General features: G+C 57.0%; 1 protein-coding gene across 4 annotated transcripts in view; it reads left to right on the top strand.

Annotated features, from left to right (window-relative positions):
* The window catches only part of SH3PXD2A (SH3 and PX domains 2A), a gene marked incomplete at both ends in the record, with an annotated part of 227,730 nt that extends 210,857 nt beyond the window's left edge, over window positions 1-16,873 (top strand). For all 4 annotated transcript variants that reach the window (XM_080823066.1, XM_080823068.1, XM_080823067.1 and 1 more), the window contains 5 exons: window positions 4,813-4,930; window positions 8,743-9,080; window positions 10,194-10,243; window positions 12,836-12,955; window positions 14,906-16,873. In XM_080823066.1, the coding sequence (XP_080679192.1) occupies window positions 4,813-4,930; window positions 8,743-9,080; window positions 10,194-10,243; window positions 12,836-12,955; window positions 14,906-16,873 (2,594 nt within the window). The remainder of the gene's footprint in view (window positions 1-4,812; window positions 4,931-8,742; window positions 9,081-10,193; window positions 10,244-12,835; window positions 12,956-14,905) is intronic.
* Window positions 16,874-20,592: the final 3,719 nt, after the last annotated feature.

Genomic DNA, 20,592 nt, shown 5'->3' on the forward strand with positions numbered 1-20,592 from the left:
TCTCGACCCGCAGCTGCCACCTCTTTTCCTCTCGCTCACTCGCTAACACCCTGCCTCCTCTCCCACCTCTGCCCCTCTCTTCCCTGTGGCCTCCTCACCCAGCTTCGGTGGCCAGACTTTTCTTACCTTCTGCGGCTGGGGCGTGTCGGGGAGGAGGGTGCAGGGGGCTGCCTGGGAATTGGGGTGATTGGGAACTGGGGGCGGGTCTGGCTTCTGCCAGCATCCTGTGGGTGAGGTCATGGGAGACTCGTGACGTGACTGTGGGAGCAGCTAGACTAAGAAAGGCTGCATTTGCCCTGGAGGCCTCAGGTGAAGAGAACTGGGGGTGCGTCTGGAGCGTGTCCTGCTCGTCCTCCGCCCTTCGCTGCCCGCTTCCTCTGAGGAGGTGTTCCCTCAGCCGAAGCTGCCCCAGCAACTGCTTAGGACCAGCCCACAGCCCTCCTCCTTCAGCCAACTCCAGGGAAACTAAAACGGGAGCAAGAGCCCGGCCCGGCTTCGTCCCGGGGCACGGCCCCCACCAGCGCTGAAGGCGGCAGCGGGCTCAGCCAGGAGCCTCCAGCGTCTTCAGCACTGGGCACTGGCACTTTGTGAGGGGCCTGATCGAGAACATTCCAGGGAGGCTCCTGGCCTGCCGTCTGGGACGATCGAGAATCGAGACATTTGTAGGTCTAGAGACTTTCCAACATCTAGGAGCTTGGGGAGTAGAGAGATTGGGCCGGGCCCCCAAACAAACCCCTAAACATCTCCAGAGCCTGCAGGTCGGTGGGGCCCGTTTCTCCAGTCTGCAGAGAACACAGCTGGGAAGGCATGTTCTACCACAGCAGGGAGCCCGTGACCCTCCCCCCACCCCCCAGAGCTTGCTCCTGAACAACTCAGAGACCATGCCCCAGGCAGCAGCAAGCCTGGGCCTGGAGGAGGCCACTGCCTGTGGCTGGCTTGGTGTCACGCCTGGAGCCCCAGCTGCGGGAGCCCTGAGCCCAGCTTATCCGGCGGGTGGAGCAAGGCTGGGACCCTGAGGCCTGGTGCGGGGCAGGAGGCCACCTCGTGGAAACAGCAAGAACAAGCTTGAACATAAAGCAGAGGCACCGTAGACCTAGGAGCAATGGGGCAGCGTGGCAGGGCGTGCCAGTCCAGGCCAGGACGTAGCCCTGAGCCCTGGCAGCAGAGGACAATGGGATGCTGGCCCAGGAAGACAGCAGAGACGAAGGTTTGGCCTTCCTCCTCCTCCTCCAGCATCTGCTCCGAGCACCATCATACACCGAGCCCCACACACAGCTCTGTCCCCATAAGGTCAGAGTGACGCATGCTCCTACCTGTGCATGGCCCTGATGGTGCCTCCAGCCCGCCCACACTGCTCACACACACGCACACACACAGTCCCACTTGTGCACGCACATGTAGACCGTTCCACACACACATTTACACAAATGCATCAGCTGGCTGCTCATGGCCGCAACTCAGGTGCCCCTCCCCGGCAGCGCCTGCAGCCTCACACCTGACCCCTCATCAGATATACACACGGTGCATTCACAGGTACACACAGTCGGGCACAGGGACATGCACACCCAGTGAAATGTGTACTTTCCTACAGACGGCCATACGTGTGCAAATATGTAAGTGAACACAAGCCCGCAACTTCCCTCCCTCTCTCTGTCTCTCTCCAATAAGGGACCTAAATAGCATTATTTCCCAGTCTTAGCCCTAAGTTAAATCAGGGCTAAGTTAAATCAGGCAGCCAAGACAAACTTGCAGAGAGCTGGCAGGGAGAAGCTCCGCGGCAAGCAGCAGAGCTGGTGGGGGGAAGCAGGCAGTGGGTCAGCTATAACTAGACGAGAGAGGCCATGCTTCCCCGGGGCCTCCCCTCCCCAGCCCCACCACCAGCCAGGCCTTTGGAAGCAAAAGGCCTCTTGCCGTGGGGTTGGGGAGGTTGTGGGGGCCGGGAGGGGAGCCAGGGAGACTGCTGACAGAGGGGAAAGCATTTGAAAGAGGAGGCGTCTGTGGTTTTGGAAACTGCAGGGCTCTCCAGCCCCCGCCTCCCAAACCAAAACAGGCCTGTCCACCTCCCCCAGCCAGCCACCTACCCAGCCAGTGGGCGGCCTGGGCAGCCCTCCCTAGGGCCAAGTTGCCACCAACCTTTGATGGCACATGAGAATGACCACAGCCTCGGTGCTTCCCAGAAACCCTGAGGTGCCTGCCAGAGCTTACAGAGCCCCTCTCCTCCACTTGGATTCCTAAGAGTCTCTTCTAGAGACCCGAAGCCCCCTGAATGATTCAGCCCCCACCCCAAGACCATTCCAGTCTGTCCGGACATCCTCCATCCCGGTTCCCTGCCCCCGGGTGGGGTTGAAGCTCTGAGCCAGTAGGGCCCCCCCCCCCCACTCTGCTGCTCCCTCGGGGAAACCTGGGAGCTAGAAACCTGAGGCCTGCGTGGCACATGTCTACATGGAGGTAAGCCACACCTCCGCCATCTAAGCCAACCCGGACAGAGAAGTCAGCCCCTGCCCAGACCGACTGGAAGAGTTGCCCTCAGAATGTGCATGTCTGGAACCTGCACAGTGACAAGGCAGGACACACCTCTGAGCTGGCCAGACCTCTTCCTGGGACTCTAAACTCCCAGATATCTGTGTTCATGGCAGCCTGAGGGCCACTAAGCAGGGGGCCTCTGGCAGGAGCCGCTCAGCTTCCCTGGGTAAGACAGAGGGGCTTGGCTCTGCCCTGCCTGAGAGGATCAGGGGAGAGCGGGGCACTTCCATGGCCCTCAGGGCTCTGTCCTGAGCACCCCCACACACTGGGGGCTGCAGAGGCTGCTGCTTGGGCCTTACGGCCCCGGAGCCCAAGCCCACATGTCCTGCTAGAGGCCCTGCTCACTGCCATGCAGCAGGACAGGGCCCCTCTGATCTTCCTAAGAGGAGGACTATAATTTTTCCCTGCAAAGCAACTTTGCCTAGGAAAACTTTAATGATGGCTTCCTGCTGGAACCACAGGCTTTTAAAAATAGTCTAGCTGAACAAAGGCAAAATGTGGAGCCCAGGCCTCGCCTCACCCTAACCTCAGAACCCTAGATCCTCGGGGCCTGGCATTGCCCTTTGGGACACGGCGCCAGCCAGGATTGACCCTGCCCCACCGGAAGATGGAGCGCGACCAGCAGCAGGCAGGAGCGCCGAGGGCTGGCCTGCAGAACACGGCACTTCTCAAAGGCCCGAGTCAGAATCTGGCTGGACGAGGTTCTCAGGCGGTCTTGGCAGCTCTCCTCAGAACTCCTGAAAGCTTCCAGGAGTTAGTGGACGGTGAGAAAGGCCTGCCTCCGGGAAGGACTTCACCGTTGCAAGGAGCACGCTGAAGAACAGTGGAGGCTCCCATGGGCCGTCACCTACTTCTGCCTTAGGCGGCCTCTCAGATGCGGCCTGGCCCGTCAGCAATGCCCCTGCAAGCCCGGCAGGGAAGCCACATCCACCCCAGAGGGAGCTGCCGTCTCGGCCCAGCACCCGGCTACAGACCGGACCCCGAGAATCCGGAGTGAACAGATGGCCCTCCTGCCACCGGGGGTTGGGGTGGCAGATGCCCCCCTCCCCAACTCCTGCCAGAGGCTCAGACCAGGCTGCCCATCGGAGTCCTGCCCAGGAGTCCAGGAGCTGGGAGGAGGGGGCAGGCATCTGAGAACCCAGCCTTCTGCTATTTTGAGCTCCTGGAAAGCCTCCCACTTAGTGCCCCTGCTCTGATAGCCTTGCCCTTTGGCAATGCGCCGCTTAGTCCCTTTGGAGCCCCGACCAAATTCGGTGTGACCCACTCAAAGGGTGTGGCGAGGGGGCCAGTTCTGTCTAGCTCAGCATCTCGTTCTCCCAGATGGTGAGGGTGGGGATGTGTGCTCCTTCCTGAGATGTGAGCGTTTCCCCTGGGGAGGCTCCCCACCCAGGCACAGGGTTTCTGTGGCCAGCCGGCTGTGGGTCCCGGGAGAAGCCCCTCCCTGGAAGCCTGAGCCAGGGCCCAGGCGGAGGCTGTAAGGGGCCCCTGCAGGAGAAAAGTCGAAGGGATCCAGGAAGCCAGGGCTGTCCCCACACCTGTCCTCCCAGGCTTTTTCTGAGTTCCCATAGGGCGCATCCTTCCCAGTACCAGGAGGGACCCTGAGCAAGGCTCCTGGGCACATGGGACTCTACGGGCAGCTCCCCAGATGGGTGCTGCCAAGCCGTGTGGTCAGCTCAGCGTGCCTGCCTGCTCGGTGCTCTGGGAAGCTGTACCCAGGGCTGCCTTTGATCCTTTAGCCACTGAATGCTTGTCATTAAACACAGGTCACTATTCCCGTAGAACACGTGTTCCCCATAGTTCTCTGGGGGAAGTGATCTGATGAGGTGTTCGGATTAGTAGTCGAGGGAGGCTTCACCAAGGAGCCCCTGGAGCTTCCGGAAAGTCAGACAGAGGCAGGACTTACAGGGTGGAGGTGGGAGAGGGCCTCAGAGAACCAGGGCATGGATGGGAGCGTGGCACGTTCAGGGAAGGGGAGAGCATCCCCGGCGGGGGGCTGCCAGACATCCCAGGGACTGACTGGCTCAGGCCCCACGAGGGGCAGGTTCTGCTAGCTGTGTCCTCCACCCAGGGAGCTTTTTGAGGACCCGGGCCCCAGCACCCTGGTGGATGTTATTGGGCTGGGAGGCGGGGAGAGCTAGGCCACCTGAGGCCCTGGCTGGCTTCTGCACACACTGGGAGCAGCAGTGAGGCCCCGGCTAAGCAGGACCAGGCCGGGGTAGGAGAAGACGGGAATGAGGGGCCTGCACTCCAGCCTCAGATAACCATGCCTCCCTGCTTTGCTCCCCCCAGAGGAGAAGTACGTCACTGTGCAGCCTTACACCAGCCAAAGCAAGGACGAGATTGGCTTTGAAAAGGGTGTCACTGTGGAAGTGATCCGGAAGAATCTGGAGGGCTGGTGGTACATCAGGTAGGAGCCTCAGTGGAAGAAGGAGCTCCCTCTGCCCCCCTCCCCGACTGCGGGGCGGCCGTGGGCAGGTGGGTGCCCCCAGAGCCCGGGCTTGGCTGCTTCAGCTGCACAGCTCAACTAGAGCACTCATCCTGCGGCTTCTCTCCAGGGACGTGGAGAGCAGAGACAGTTGCGGCCGGGGGGCACAGGTTGACGTGGAGAGCGTTGTGGCCAGGGGGACACAGGTCCCGGCTCTGCCTGCAGCTGGTGGTGCGATCCCAGACCCAGGCGTCTGCCAAGAGGGTCCAGCACATCTAAATTTGGTTTTCTGTGTCCGGCCTGGGATGCCTGGTATGCTGTGCAGCTCAGGCCGCCCGAAGCGCTGGCGTCTGCAGGCCTTGTTGAGGTCCCGGCGGGCAGCCCCTGCTGCCCACAACTCAACACGGGGGACCCCAGATGCCGACTCTGCCCATGTTGTTCCCCTCTGCGGGGCTGGCTCACAGGGCTGTGAGAGCCAGGGCAGAAGCCAGGCCTGAGCCCAGGCCCAGGTCAGAGGCCTCCTCCTTCTCCTGCCCCCCTCCCAACCTCTTGCAGGGCCTAATTGCATTTCCCAGCTGAGAAACCCATTTGGGAATGTGGGGAGGGGAGTGGGGAGCTTCCTTGGCAGTCCTAGAAGCAAACTCAAGCCTTTGGGCTTCACTTACCTCTTCCCTACCAGGTTGTGCCCTCCAGTCCCCTCTGCTCTGGGGCTCTGAGGCCAGCCAGAACCCTCCCAGGGGGGCCTTATTCACAGGAAATGTTTTTGGGTGCTTTGGAAGCAGCTTAGCTGTGGTGGTTTCACCCGGTTTCAGACAGTCCCATATCTGTGGGCTCTGGGGACCACTTCCTCAGCCCCTCGCACCTAAGAACCCCGGACCTGCTATGAGCAGGCTGGGTGCTCTGAGCTGTGTCCCACAGTGGGAACAGGATTGACCCAAAGGACGTGGGCACTCATCAGATGGTACCTCAGACCATGGCAGACCGTGGTGGTGTCAAGATTGGGCTGTGCTGACAGGTAGGGTGAAGGTCATTGGCCTCACGGGAATCAGCCTTAATGTGACCTGACAAGACGTGACCACCCCTGCCCATGGCCCCATACATACTGGTCAGGAGGGCTGAAAGGTCCCTTTCTGCTCTGTTGGTTGAGACAAGACTGTAAGCCTGGACACATGTTCCCCAAAGCCGCTGCCCCTAGACTTTGACGTTCTTTAAGAAACTAGACCCAGCCCCAAAATCCAGCAACTGCAAATCAACATGGGAAGGCCAGCAGACATTCGAAGGCAGGCTGGTAAGCTAAGCCACTTGCCTGGGGGTTATTTACAAGGCTGCTGGGTTTTTTCGTTTCTTAAGATGACCAACAAGGTCACCCCAAGCCATCTCTTCTCGCCAGCTCTTGTTCCCATAGCCCAAGTCTTTAGCTAGTGGGAGCTTCCACTGAGAAAACCATCCTGAAAAGCGTCCGCCTTAAAAAGGCTGCCAGACACCCCCTGAAATAGGCTCTTTCCCACCATTCCAGGCTCTGTGTTGATCCTCATTTCCTGTCTTTCTTCTCCCTTCTCCCCTCACACACACATACCCTCCCTCTCTCTCTATCCCTCCTTCTCCAGTTTGCTTCCCTCTGGAGTCATTCCGTGCTCCAGAGCTGGAAAGCAGATGTGAGCACAGTTGGACCCAGACACACACAGCCGCTCCTGATTCCCCTGCATCTCTCTGCCCAGAATCTAATTTTATCCATGTAACACCAGAGGAACACAACAGGGCTTGAAATGGGAGCACTCAGGGCGCAGGCCTGACCATCACTCCCATGAGACCCCACTCCCCATCTCCCCAGTATTTTTGTAGAAAAACACCGGCAACAGCCAGCAGGTTCTTCTTCTTTTCTCTGAAATGTGGGAGCACCAGGTTTTGGGCCTGATCCTGCCCACAGCTAGCCTGTGGCCCTCTGCTCCTTGTTTTGCTTTTCTGAGCCTTGGTTCTTGTCTCATATGTAAGATAGGGCATCTTTACATCTTCTGTTCCCAACCACCCCTGAAATTTTTGTGCTTCTCTCTGCACCCATTACCTTGGGAAGCCAGGCCAGCCCCTTGAGTTCCATCCATTTGGTAACTGATGTCTGCCTTCCAAGCCCCAAACAGGGGCGGGGGCCAGACCGGTGAGCTTGGGAAGCCTGCCTATACATTCCAGTGGTGGGAACATAAGAAGCCACCTCCTACCTGAGCTTTCCAGCAAAGCTCAGACATGCTGATAGAAACTTTAGCTTCCACATTCTTTTTTCTCTCACCTAATAAACACCCAAGAACAAGGTCAGATCAGGGAGGCAGGGGAGGGGGAATTGTCAGACATCTGGCATAGAGGAGTCATTCCAAGGAGCCAGATGTATCCCCAGGAGCAGACAGGGACATTGCAACCCAGACTCAGGGGCATCGGCCAGCAGCTGCTGGACCAGGAAGTAAGCTCTTCATGGGCTTGGGGAAAAAAGGAAAAAGCTTCTTTCAGAAGCCATCAGATCACCTCAAATTAAGTCAGCCCTGTCATTTGCCTTTTGCTCTTGTTTATGGGGTTTGATTTTGTTTTCATTTTGTTTTGTTTCATTTTGGTTTTGTTTTGCCATACCAAAGGTTTTCATTTTATCCAGTCATGTGCTTTTAGTCATTCCATTTATGGTTTTGGCTTTTGGAGTCCTATTAAGAAAGATTTTCTCAACCCCCAAGATAAAGCAAATATTCACAACTTGCATTTTTTATTTTGCTCTATGGTGTGAGGCCAGGATTGTACTTGCTTTACCTAATTGGGTAATCTGTCATCTCCAAGTGGGTTATTGATACCTCATTCCTACCTACGATGCCATCGTACTATTGATACCATCCCTACGACTAATTTGCAATGTTATCTTTCTTGTTTTTTTAAGATTTTACTTATTTATTAGAGAGAGAGCATACAGCAGGCAGAGGGGTGGTGGAGAGGGAGAAGCAGACTCCCCTCTGAGCAGAGAGCCTGATGTGGGCCTTGATCCCAGGACCCTGAGACCGTGACCTGAGCCAGAGGCAGACACTTAACTGACTGAGCCACCCAGGCATCCCTGAAATGTTGCGTTTGGCATCAGTCTGTTTATGGACTTGTTCTGTGAACTTGATCTGTCCATCACCCCCGCAGTGGTATCTTACCCACTGGGTCACTCTTCTTTATAGGCTTCTTCCTGGTTGGTTTCAATATATCTATCTTTCTGGATAAATTTTTGCAGCTACTCTGTCCCTAGAGTTTGCAGAAGAGAAAAAAAATTGAGCTTCAGGGTGGAGACTTGTTCAAGGGACCAGAGGCCAGAACTCAGGGCTCCCGCCTTCTCCTACCTGTGCTGTCGCTTCACCTCTCTGATCGCTTCCCTTTGCCAGGGGCCAGCCAGCTAATGCATGGCGTCCACACCTGCTCTTGTCTTCTCTCTAGAGCTGCCCTCTCTGTTGTGAGGTAGGAGGCCATGGTGAAGTCTACCTTTGGGGCAGCTCAGAATCCGAGGACTCTTCTGATCCTGAAGTCCCACGTTTGCCTGACTTTGCAGAGCACGAGAACCCACACTGAGAAAGATCAGGCAGAGAACAAGGAGGCAGAGAGGAAGAACTGGTGTTCTATGTGTCCTTGCCACCTGCCCTCAGTTCCACTTCCCTCCAGAGTAGTGGCATTGCCAGGTGTCTTGGGGAATGCGGTACAAAAGGCTCAGCTGGGCTGAGCCAGATGGAGCCTGGGGTGGGAGGTCAGGCAGCAGTGCTCAGGAGATGCCATGTTCCCCCGCCCCCCAACAGGTACCTGGGCAAAGAGGGCTGGGCGCCAGCCTCTTACCTGAAGAAGGCCAAGGACGACCTGCCCGCACGCAAGAAAAACCTGGCAGGCCCAGTGGAGATCATCGGGAACATCATGGAGATCAGCAACCTGCTGAACAAGAAGGCGTCAGGGGATAAGGAGACTCCGCCGGCCGAAGGCGAGGGCCCTGAGGCCCCCATCACCAAGAAGGAGATCAGCCTGCCCATCCTCTGTAATGCTTCCAATGGCAGCGCCCTGGGCATCCCCGAGAGGAGCGTCTCCAAGCTGGCCCAGGGCTCACCAGCCGTGGCCAGGATTGCCCCGCAAAGGGCCCAGATCAGTAAGAGCCTCCCTGGCCCCCGTGGCCTCCCCATGCAGCTCTTTTAGAAAGTGGTCACAGGGTGCAGGAACCCCCATCCCATTTTCTTCGTGAGATCTAGACTGACCCCAACCCTAGCCTCACTCTGTGGACTTCTTTCATGCACATCGTGAACAGACAAAGCTATTCCTCACGACCCTTGCACTAAAGGTCAGTTACAGGGGTACGTGAGCTGGTGGTGGTCCCTCCTTCCTTAGAAGAGAGCCAGGAGTGGTCACCTTACAGACCAGGGTATCCCCCAGGCTGGGAAATAGGCCCGCACCCCGCGCAAGGCTGCTTTGACAGACTGACAGCCAGTAGAACCTCTTTCCTGGTCTTAGCCCTCCTTCCCTTCTTCCCTGTCACCTCCTGCCAGCTACTGGAAGCCTAAGAGACTTGGAAGGAATGGCTTCACCTCTCCCCAAGCAGTCCGAGAGGGCATGCTTCAGGATTATCCCCCATCCTTAAGAAACGCAGCTATCTGGCCCCCTCCCAATCTCTGCCCTTCTCCGGCTCAACGGCATCTTCAGTTCAAGGTTAAACTGTCCTACATTATAAGAGACCAGCTTCTGTTTATGTCCAGCCATCCTCAAAATCTGGAGGAAGGCTGTTTTTCGGTTTAGTTCTGAACTTGGTTTTAAGTGAGCTCTTGTGCCTGAAACCTTTTGGGCAGTCAGTTGGGAAGTGTTTCTGGGGCACCCACTCTTGCCTGGCACCGTGCCAGCTTCTAAGGACTTGGCAGTGAGTGAAAAACAGACACAGTCTCTGCTCTTGACTTTGAAAATCTGATAGAGCTACTTACCCTTTCCCCTGAAAAATGCTGCTGTGTCTCTACATTTTGAAACATGCACATCATCTTAGAGGGTTCGTGGATCCCCTGGGTTTCAGGGGAAACCCAGCCAAGGAAGCTTAAAGATCCATGGTTTCCTGGTGAAGAAACTGGAGTGCCTGAGAGCACAGGTTCTTCCAGCCTGTGGGACAGAACCAGGAACTTCCCAGGATCAGGAGGGGGCTGCACCTGGGGAAGGCAGGGTCCAGCACGGTTTGTTGCCCATCGTCTGGCTGGGCTTTCTGAAGCCATGTTTCTTGTTCTAGGCTCCCCGAACCTAAGGACAAGGCCTCCGCCTCGCAGAGAATCCAGCCTGGTGCGTGCACTGGATCTCTTCTGTTTTCTTGCCGCCTCCGGGGGTGCACCGTGTCGGCTCCAGTTCATCGACAGTCTCATTTCAGTGCCCATCAGTCCAGGGGTTTTCCAGAGCCCTACTGGGCTGCCAGCTTTGTAGGGCCGGGGGCAGAGAGGAAAGCCTGGGGATCTCAGCCATCGCAGGGCCCTCGCCGGACAGTTTATATTCAGAAACACGCTGCACTCCAAAGCTAAGTCAGTCCATCCCAGCCACTACACTGGCAGACATAAACATTTAGACTGGCCAGCGGGGTATCCGGCCAGGGCACTGCCAGGGGCTGGAAACGGGGCGGCTGTCCATGTGCGCCTGGAAGCCTTTCGGCTCCGCCTTCCTGGCCCAGGAGTAGCCAATGGCTGCGGTGGATGCCGGAGTCAGGGAGGAGGAGAGCAGCCCAGTGAGCACCCTCCAGCAGGGGTACATAGCCAGGACTCGCGTGTGCTGGAAGTGAGAGGCTCAAGTTGCTGGGGTCCCTGGCTCCTGGAGGTGGGGGTCCCAGGGTCCAGACATCGGGGAAGCAGATATATACTCGGGGTCCTGGGCTTAGGTGGCAGTGAAGCTGGGCAGGCCAGGAGCCCTAGTACAGAGAACTCTCCTCGGGGACAGTGGGGTGCAGTGGAAAGAGGGGCTTCAAGCCTGCTGGGCGCGGAGTCATAGTCCACTTCTGACACTTGGGAACAGCGAGACCCAAGGCAAGTCCATTACCTTCTGCGAAGCTTAATTTCCTCAGCTCCATGATGGGGACGGTGGCAGCCATTGCCTAGGGCTGCGGGAAGGAGGAAGTGGGGTGGTGTGGGAGGGTTTCTGTTTCCCGTGTCAGCTCTCGGAGGGACTGCCTGCCGCACCGTGTGGAGAAAGGTCTCGGAAGTCTTGCTGGGCTTAGTGGCAAGGGTCCCCATGATCATGCCTCTGCCCTGGAGAGGGGAGAGCAGCGGTCTCTGGAAGAGTGGGTCATCAGTAAGTGGGTTTTGAGGATTAGTCCCATGGGGATGGGACCACCCCTGCCCTAGCCAGAAGCCCCAGGGAAGCTCCTATATCATTGTCCCCTCGAGTTTTCCGTGACTTGATGTCCTCCCATCTCTCTCAGCTCCAGCAGATTATTTTCAGGCTGACTCGATTTTGGCAAGAATGGACTCATTCCTTCCACACGGACCTGATTCGGGGCTTGCAGCCACGTGGCTGAACCCCACCTGGCTGGGGGTCAGGGCTGGGCCGGGACCTGAGCCACATCCAGTCGCACACACGCCTGCAGGGCCCGACACCAGGGCAGGGCAAGTGCCTGAATCGCACCCGGTCCCTCAGACCAGCTCTCTCCCGCCCTTCACTCACTATGACCCAGGGCAGCTGGGCTGTGACTGGCAGGGTTTGGACAGGCCAAGTGGTGAGGGATGCAAAAGGTTCCAAGCCATAGGATGGTGTTGTAGAAGGAATAGTCAGCTCTGGCTTCTATTTGTGGAGCTCTTCTGTGTCCTTGGCTGGACCAGAAGTTATGTACATAGCTCAGTACTCCTCTTCATGGCCCATTTCACAGACAAGGAAATTGAGACTCAGAGAGGTCACAGGCTTTGCCCAAGGCCACACAGCTGGTGCGTTGCCGAGCTGGGATGGGAGCCCACATGTGTGCAACTGTAAGGCCGAGGTCTTTTGAGGTCTTCCTGTTACACCACAGCTGCTTCCCTCTCCCTTCCCGCTCCCCCTCCCCCAACACTTTTTGTTTGTTTTACTTTAACCCCTTTGTATGATACTGGGACCTACCAAAAGTAATGGGGCGGCATGAAATCCATTTTGATGAGAGCAGAGATGAGATGAAACTGGGGTGTCTGCTTCATGGGGACAAGGGGGCAGTCCTCGTGGTTCACTGTTAAATGCTCGGTGCCCTGGACCGATGTCTGGCACCCAGAAGATGCACAACAAATGTTCGTAAAGTAAACGAACAAGGCTCAGAAGTCATGGCCGCAGCCAAATTCTGAATGTCCTTGACCATCATGCTTGGGATTGGTGTCACCAATCCAGCACATTCTAACCTACCCACAGAACAGAGGGTCAGTTTTAGTCAGTGCTTGCCTGGCCATTTGGCGTCATCGCGATGACCCACTATGGGCTTTCCTCACCTGTCTCCATGCCCCCTTACACCCCTCCCCCCTCCCCAAAGAAATGGCAGATGTCCCCCTGCGGCCCTTCTCCTCAACCTAAGGATGTTGCTCTCCTCCCACAGGGCAGTTGGCACAGGCTTTGTTACAATGGCTTCTCTGATTTTTAATTTTACTTTGGGGACCTGGCCATTGAAGCATCTATGAACTGGACCTCAGAGATATCGGGGTAGAAATTACTATTACTAACTGATCATTTTGAAGCTCTGAGGTGTTTCAAGTGAATCATTGGTATTAGTGGAAAGCCTGCTCAGGAGAACAGTCTCCTGGGGGAGACGGTCTGAGCCTCAGGTGACAGATCCTTTCTCAGGCCTGAGTTCCAATGCCTGGTTGGACACACCATGTTCGGTCTCTACTGCCCTTCTGATCAGGTGGCTTTTGCTCACTGAGCCCTTCCCTGCCTTAGGGGTTCCAGCTGCCGAAGCCGCCTGAGCCCCCTTCTGTTGAGGTGGAGTATTACACTATTGCCGAATTCCAGTCGTGTATCTCTGATGGCATCAGCTTTCGGGGCGGACAGAAGGCGGAGGTGAGTCGGAGGGTTTTAAGTCATGCCACTCAAAGACCTGCTGTGGTTCCCATTTATGCCTGGCTGGCAACGTGGCGGGGCGGGGGGGTGGGCAGGAAAGATACAAAAGCAAGACCATGGGGCTAAAAATTGGCCTTAAGCCATTCTGTGCCATGGTCAGGGCCAGACTCCAGGACTCCTGTCTCCACCCAGTGCTACCCTCACAGCAGCATTTCCCAAAGCCGGCAGTGGGCGCTGGTCATGGAGGCACCTGGACACGAGGGGCTTCTGTGGCTGAGTAGGTTTGAAGGACAGTGGGTTACACAAAATCTACCCAGTCGTGTGGTTTTCATTGCAGAACTTGTCAGAGCCTATGCTGTAGGGATGTCACTGTGCATCGCTAAGAGAAGGGGACTAGAATAGCAGCATTGCCCAGACCCACTGGGCCCCAGCACACTTTATCTCCTAGAAGCACCTTGGGGGCCAAGATTCTGAAGAACTCCCATTAGCAAGTACTGCTGTTGGGAGACTGTGGTCCATGCAGCCGAAGTACTAAGGACCTGGGTTCTGGCCATGTCCACACCGCAGGCGCTTCTGGCCTTTGATACGGTCACTTCTCTCCCTGGGCTTTGATTACTTGTCTCTGCCAGGTGTGGTAACAGACCTTGTAGTGCTCCCCCACCCCCACCCCCAGCCTGGCATTTAGGAGCTTCTGCTTTGTGGCCCTTGCAGGGGGCAGAGATCTGTGATGTGGGTCAGTTCTCTGGAGTGGCTCTGTGTAGTAATGTGGTTAAATCCAATTAAGGACCCCCCCCCCACAAGCTGTCCGAAGAGCCCTCGGGCGGCCTCTGCCTGTGAGGATGGTGTCCCCAGTGTGAATGTTTTCAATCACATGTCTTGGATTTGGAACTAAATTGGAACGTGCAGAAGTCATTGTCAGTGGTGCCTAGGTTTCCAGGAGAGCCTCCAAAGCTCACCATCTAACCAAACTATCATACTTGAGATCTACCAAACTTAAAATTTAAGTATGGGGTGGGCAAGACAAAAGAAGGACTATAGAACCAAAGGAAAGAGAAAAGTCTTTCCTCTCTGGTGGGGCTACAGGGGGCTGATCTCAAGTAGAGCTTGCCTTTGGAGTCTCTCTCTCTCTTCCTTCCCTGCTCCTCTTGCCCTGGTGCCAGTTTTTCATGCTCCCCCACCGACCCCCAAATACCTCTTTCTCCAGGAGTGTCCCACAACCCAAAATTATCTTCCTTTTATGTTCCCCAGTCCAAATACAGCACCACAACCAGCATCGCACTCCTGGCCTTTAGCTGATCTCAAATTGTAGTTAAGAAAGAAGGTCCTTGAACTAGTTTATACTAATATGGAAATGACTAAAAGACCCTCATCCCTCCCCCAGGAAATCATTTAACCCAAAGAAATCCTTCCAGCCAGTGGGATTTTATTGGGATCCCACAGGCAGTAGGGACAGCAGGGAGGAGCTGTGCCGGGTGGCTCTGGGCACAGGCCCTGCTTCCCAGTTCAGCTCGCCTGCATCTTCCCGTTCTCTTCTGACCTGAGACACCTTTTCTATGCTCACCAACGGAGGACCTAGCGATACTGGGGGTAGGATGAGGAGCAGTGGAAAGCATTTTTTTGTATCTATGGAGCCTTGGTGAGTTGGATTCTGTAGGGACCAGAAGCAGTAGGTCCTCTAAGTACATAGTCTAGGGAGAAAAGGGGTCTGTGGATGAAAAAAAGAAAAGAGGTGGTGATGGAGACTTGGAGGACCAAGGGAGAGGGTCTGGGGCACTGGAAGGAGGTGATAGGGACCCAGGTTTGAATTCCAGCCCAGCACGTATTACCCTGGGTCACTTACTCAGCAGCTCATTTGGCTCAGCTGTGAAATGGAGACCCTGCGTCCTAGCCTGGCACGCTGTAGGGCCCAGCGATCGTCCCGGCTCACTGGTCTGCTCTGCTCTCCCCCAGGTCATTGATAAGAACTCGGGCGGCTGGTGGTACGTGCAGATCGGTGAGAAGGAGGGCTGGGCCCCCGCATCCTACATTGACAAGCGCAAGAAGCCCAACCTGAGCCGCCGGACCAGCACGCTGACCCGGCCCAAGGTACCCCCCCCTGCGCCCCCCAGCAAGCCCAAGGAGGCTGAGGAGGGCCCTGCGGGCTCTGTGGAGAGCCAGGACTCCCCACTGAAGCTCAAGTACGAGGAGCCCGAGTATGACATCCCGGCCTTCGGCTTCGACTCAGAGCCAGAGCTGAGCGAGGAGCCCACGGAGGACAGCGGCTCAGGAGACAGGCGGCCCAGCCAGGCCCACAGGCCCTCACCCGCCTCCTCGCTGCAGCGGGCCCGCTTTCGGGTGGGCGGCTCTTCCGAGGACGTGGCGCCAGAGGAGGAGACCATCTACGAGAACGAAGGCTTCCGGCCGTGTGCAGAGGACGCCCTGTCAGCCAGACGCTCCTCCCGGGACAGCCAGTCCCCGGGGGGCTCCCCTCTATCCCTGGCCAGGAAAAACTCCCCCAGATCGGGCTCCCCCAAGTCGTCCTCCCTCCTGAAGCTCAAGGCGGAGAAGAACGCCCAGGCGGAACTAGGGAAGAACCACTCCTCGGCCTCCTTCTCCTCCTCCATCACCATCAACACCACCTGTTCCTCCTCCTCCTCTTCCTCCTCCTTGTCCAAGAACAGTGGGGACCTGAAGCCCCGTTCCGCCTCGGACGCAGGCATCCGTGGCACCCCCCCAGTCGGGCCAAAGCGGGATGCCGACCTGAAGGCGGGGCTGACCTCGTGTGCCCGGGCCAAGCCGTCAGTCCGGCCCAAGCCGTTCCTGAACCGAGCAGAGTCCCAAAGTCAGGAGAAGATGGACATCAGCACTTTACGGCGTCAGCTGAGACCCACGGGCCAGCTCCGGGGCGGTCTCAAGGGCTCAAAGAGCGAGGATTCAGAGCTGCCCCCCCAGACGGCCTTTGAAGGTCCCAGTGAGGGGTCCCGAAGAGGCTCTGCTGACCTCATTACCCCCCCAGCTGCCACACCCCCGTGTCCCACCAAGAAGGGACCAGAAGGGCAGGCCACCTCCTACACAACGTGTAGTGCCTACCAGAAAGTCCAGGACTCGGAGATCAGCTTCCCCGCAGGCGTGGAGGTCCAGGTGCTCGAGAAGCTGGAAAGCGGCTGGTGGTATGTGAGGTTTGGGGAGCTGGAGGGCTGGGCCCCTTCCCACTATCTGGTGCTCGGCGAGAACGAGCAACCCGACCCCGCTGGCAAAGAGCCAGACACGGTAAGCCCCAAAAACAAGCAGCACGAGGGCAAGTCTGACAGCCTGGAGAAGATCGAGAAGCGGGTCCAAGCGTTGAACACCGTCAACCAGAGCAAGAGGGCCACGCCGCCCATCCCCTCCAAGCCCCCCGGGGGGTTCAGCAAGACCTCGGCTGCCAGCGCAGTGAAGATGAGGAACGGTGTGCGGCAGGTGGCTGTGAGGCCTCAGTCCGTGTTCGTGTCCCCGCCCCCCAAGGACAACAACCTGTCCTGTGCCCTGCGGAGGAATGAGTCGCTCACGGCCACCGACGGGCTCCGAGGCGTCCGCCGGAACTCCTCCTTCAGCACCGCACGCTCAGCCGCCGCAGAGGCCAAGGGCCGCCTGCCCGAACGGGCTGCCAGCCAGGGCTCGGATACGCCCCTGCTGCCTGGCCAGCGCAACGGCATCCCCGTGTCCCCTGTGCGCCCCAAGCCCATTGAGAAGTCCCAGTTCATCCACAACAACCTCAAAGACGTATATGTCTCCATCGCGGACTATGAGGGGGATGAGGAGACGGCGGGCTTCCAGGAGGGTGTGTCCATGGAGGTCCTGGAGAGGAACCCCAACGGCTGGTGGTACTGCCAGATCCTGGATGGGGCAAAGCCCTTCAAAGGCTGGGTGCCCTCCAACTACCTGGAGAAAAAGAACTAATGGTGGGGGGGCGGGCAGGGGTCCATCCAGCCTGGGTGTGGATGAGTGGTGGGATGAAGACAAAGGGAAAGGGAAAGTGGGAGGGGGTGGGGGGAGGACGTTAAATCCTGCAGAATGCGTGAGCTCCGCTGTGCTCCCTTCCGGGCTGTCCCACCCCCGGCTGGCAGGCAAGGTCTGGCGGGGACCCGCACGGAGCAGGGAAGCCAGCAGGCTCAGGTGCACCAGGCCTGGGACCAGAGGCGAGAAAGCTGAACCCCGTGTGGGCACCTCAGTGACTTGGCCAACGGACCCAGCAGCATTTGGGACAGGCCAGATGGGAAACTCCAATTGTGCCTTGGCTGCAGATCTGGAGGGGGCCTCCGGGGCCTGCCCCCCACCCCCAGCCTGGTTTCCGTGGCTAGCACCTCGCCACCGGAGGTTGTCCTTAGATCGTCCTAAACCTGTATTAGTGAATTATGCTGGTTTCCCCGGGACTGCTGCCACCCACCGCCGGTGGCACTGGAGCTTGAAGGTGTCTCCTGGGAGCTCAGCCTGTCCCTGGGCCAGGCTACCTGTCAGTGTATGTCGGTTCCACAGGTGCCAGCAAGGACCACCTTGCTTACCCATCACTGTCCCTGGCCTTGAGAAGGGGGTCCACCCTGCCTGGGGCACCCCGTCCATGTTGGACCAGCAGCCCCAGAGTTCCCAGAGAGGGTGGGCAAAGCTGTCGGTCTCTACACCGTCTGCACAGACTTTATTTTGGGTGTTTCTGGGTGGGCAGTTCTTTTGCATGTTTTGGGAGAGGTTTATTGATTTGGGGCTTCTATGTCAGCCCTTGGGTTTTGGTCTTATTTTAGGGGTTGTTCGGGGGCCCAAGGGCGGTCAGCCTTATGGGGGACAGGACGAGGAGCAGATGTGGCTTTTCTGTTGTGCTCTTGCCGGGAGGTTGTTGGTTTTGTTTGCGTTTCACTTTCTCTCCCTCCACAAGCCAAAGTCCTTTCATTTGCTTTCCACTGTTGCGGACAGAACCTGAGCATGGCGCTTGCCAGAGGACGTGGGCGCGGAAGGCCCAGCTCCCTGACGCAGCAGAGCAGACATGCCCCAGTAGGGGCAGAACCCCCCCGCCCCAGGAGAGGGGAAGGGGGCGCGTGTAGGAGAGAAGGCAGCTCTCAAGCTGCTGGGTGAGCATCCTTCTGCGTCCATTCTCCCGCCTGGGCAGGACCAAAACCCTTCCGTGTGAACTGTGGAGCAGCACCCAGCACCCCCACCGAGGGCTGAGGGGGGGCCCCCAACTGGGCGGCCGCTGCCAGTCACCCCCCACCCACACACAATGCCACAGGTACCCGAAAAGATGGAGGACCCCCAGGCTGGGAGTCGACCCAGTCTCCCCAAGGGGCAGTGCCCCCCGTGAAAAGAGGAGAGAATAAAGTCCCTGTCAACTGTGGGTTGTGTCTTTCAGTCGTTGACGTTTCGGAGGGGACCCTCTGGAAGCCTCGGCTTCCCTCAAGGACTCCCCCTTTACTGGGAGTGGAATTCCACACGTGCCTTTGATTGCGGACTGATCGGGCTTCGTGGCCACCGGCTCAGCTGCCAGAGGCCCGGATGAAGGGTTGGTGTTTTCTACAAAGGAGGAAAGGCCCTCCCTCTCCCCCTGCTCCCCACCCAGGCAGTGTATGTTGGCTGAAGGTCAGCACGGGACCCCATGTTCCGTGCCTTCAGTACCCTACCCAGCCCCCCACCCCCGGAGGCCTTGCCTGGGGACCTCCCCAGCCCTCCTCCCTCGCCGTACACTGATGCCTGGCAGCTACAGCAAACCGTGCCTGTTCTTTGTTGAAGGGCAGTGGTGAGATTTGGTTTCCTTTTGCTTTGTGAGTTTGTTTAAAATTGAAATTAGTTCTTTTCTTCTGCTGGACAGTATTAAATAGAGCAGGATACTGAGTTAATCTGCTAGGTTGCAGTACTAATGGTAGTGGTTTAGTGTCTTCCTATTAATATTATTTGGACTTATTTGAACAATAATGATAAAGAAGTGGTTCATTATTTGTTAATTAATGCACTTTACTGAGGTGGAACGGGAAGAAACCCAGAGAGCAAAGTGCATTCCTTAAAGATGCAGTATATACTTTTCTCATTTTTAAGCAGCACATATTTATTAAAAGAAGAAGAAGTAATTTATGATTATTTAAAATAAAATTTAAAAGTAGAGTGACTATTGGGTGATAGGACCTTCCGCGTAGCCGTCTTCCAGGGGGAGGGCCCCAGCGGCCTGGCACCTCCACCGTCTCCACTGAGCCAGTTCAGTCAGTAACGTGCCCGCCAGGCCAGGGGGAGGAGGAGCAGGATGCATCTGCCAAGCACAGAGCATCTCGGTTGGGACTGGACCACAGTGTTCCCCAGAGCCTGCCTTTCCCGGCCCTTCCTCACTACGCTGCCCTGTGGGGCTCTCCCGCACCCACGAGGCCCACATTCTCTGAGCTCCCCTCTCTGCCCCATCCCCAGTGCTCTAAGCGAGGGTCCTTAAAAGTGACCTTGACAGTCACTCCATCCCATCCCCTCCTGCTACTGCAGCCCAAGAACAGGAAATTACTTTCCCGAAATCATGGAGCTAGTTAATGGTAGAGCACCCCACCGCATCCATCCTTGCACCCTTCCCAGGCCCGCTGTAGTTTATCGTGTGGTCAGCATGTTTACATGGTGACATCCAGCCCCCCAAGGATGGCTGGGAGTTGCTTGGCCATCTAGAAGTGGGAGATGCTGCCACCTGGTGACAGCGTATAGATTTTGGGCAGTGGAAAGGGATTGCCATGCCCCATCTTCGCACCTCACTCCCCCCCCCCCACCATCATCCCCTGACTCACAACACAGCACAAATCCTGCAAACCCAAAGAGAATATGAATACTTGAAGCAAGAAGGGTGCATGCCAGTCCCTCTCGGACACGGCCAGCGGGCGCCAGGCCTCGTGCCCCTGGACTCCCAGCCCCACCCAGGGCAAGAGGGCCTTTCCCTGGAGCTACTGAGCTGCTTTGTGATGTTGGAGGGTCCCACCAGCAGCAGGTGGAGGAGGGAGGGGCCTGCGGCTCTGACCCATCTGGAGGAAAACCAGATCAGACTAAAAAAGGAAAAAGAAAAATGAAATCTCAGCAGTGTCCAAACCCAGTTTCCCATTAGTTGTGATTGAAAATGTGAGATGGCATTGTATTGCTGTATACTGCAACTTTAATCATAATGAGCCCTTCTGAGGTCATTACTGAGCTTTATATAATGCCTGAAGATGCAGCGTTTGGTGCTTTTTCTTTCAGTTTAAAGACTCTTTTCTTTCATTACAAGGGGGAAAAAAATGTCTTCATCTCTCTCCCACTTTGAAGCAGTGGGCCTGGCCGGGGTCCCTGGCCCTGCCACAGCTGTTCCCACTGGGCGGGGGGACCCCGGGGGTGGCAGGAGGGACTGGAAGGGGCAGCCCTGGAGGCGAGTGTGCTGTCTGTCCCTGGCTGTGGCTCGGCCCTCCGCCCCTGGCCTGGCCCCAGAGGCTTCTCTTTCTTACTCTCGATTCTCCATCTTGACGAAGGCATTATATAGAATCGTTTTAATCACTTTCAGATGTTAGAGCAGCATATTTTACTGGTATTTATATCCATCGCTTTCCTCAGCAAGGCATGTTACTACTTTTATCGTCTAAGGAAGAAAGACAAGGGAATTTCGGTCGAGTGTTATTTTCATATTACTAGTATTTGCAGAGTAG

Source organism: Martes martes (assembly GCF_963455335.1).
Source record: "Martes martes genome assembly, chromosome: 14".
In the NCBI taxonomy this organism is placed as follows: Eukaryota; Metazoa; Chordata; class Mammalia; order Carnivora; family Mustelidae; genus Martes; species Martes martes.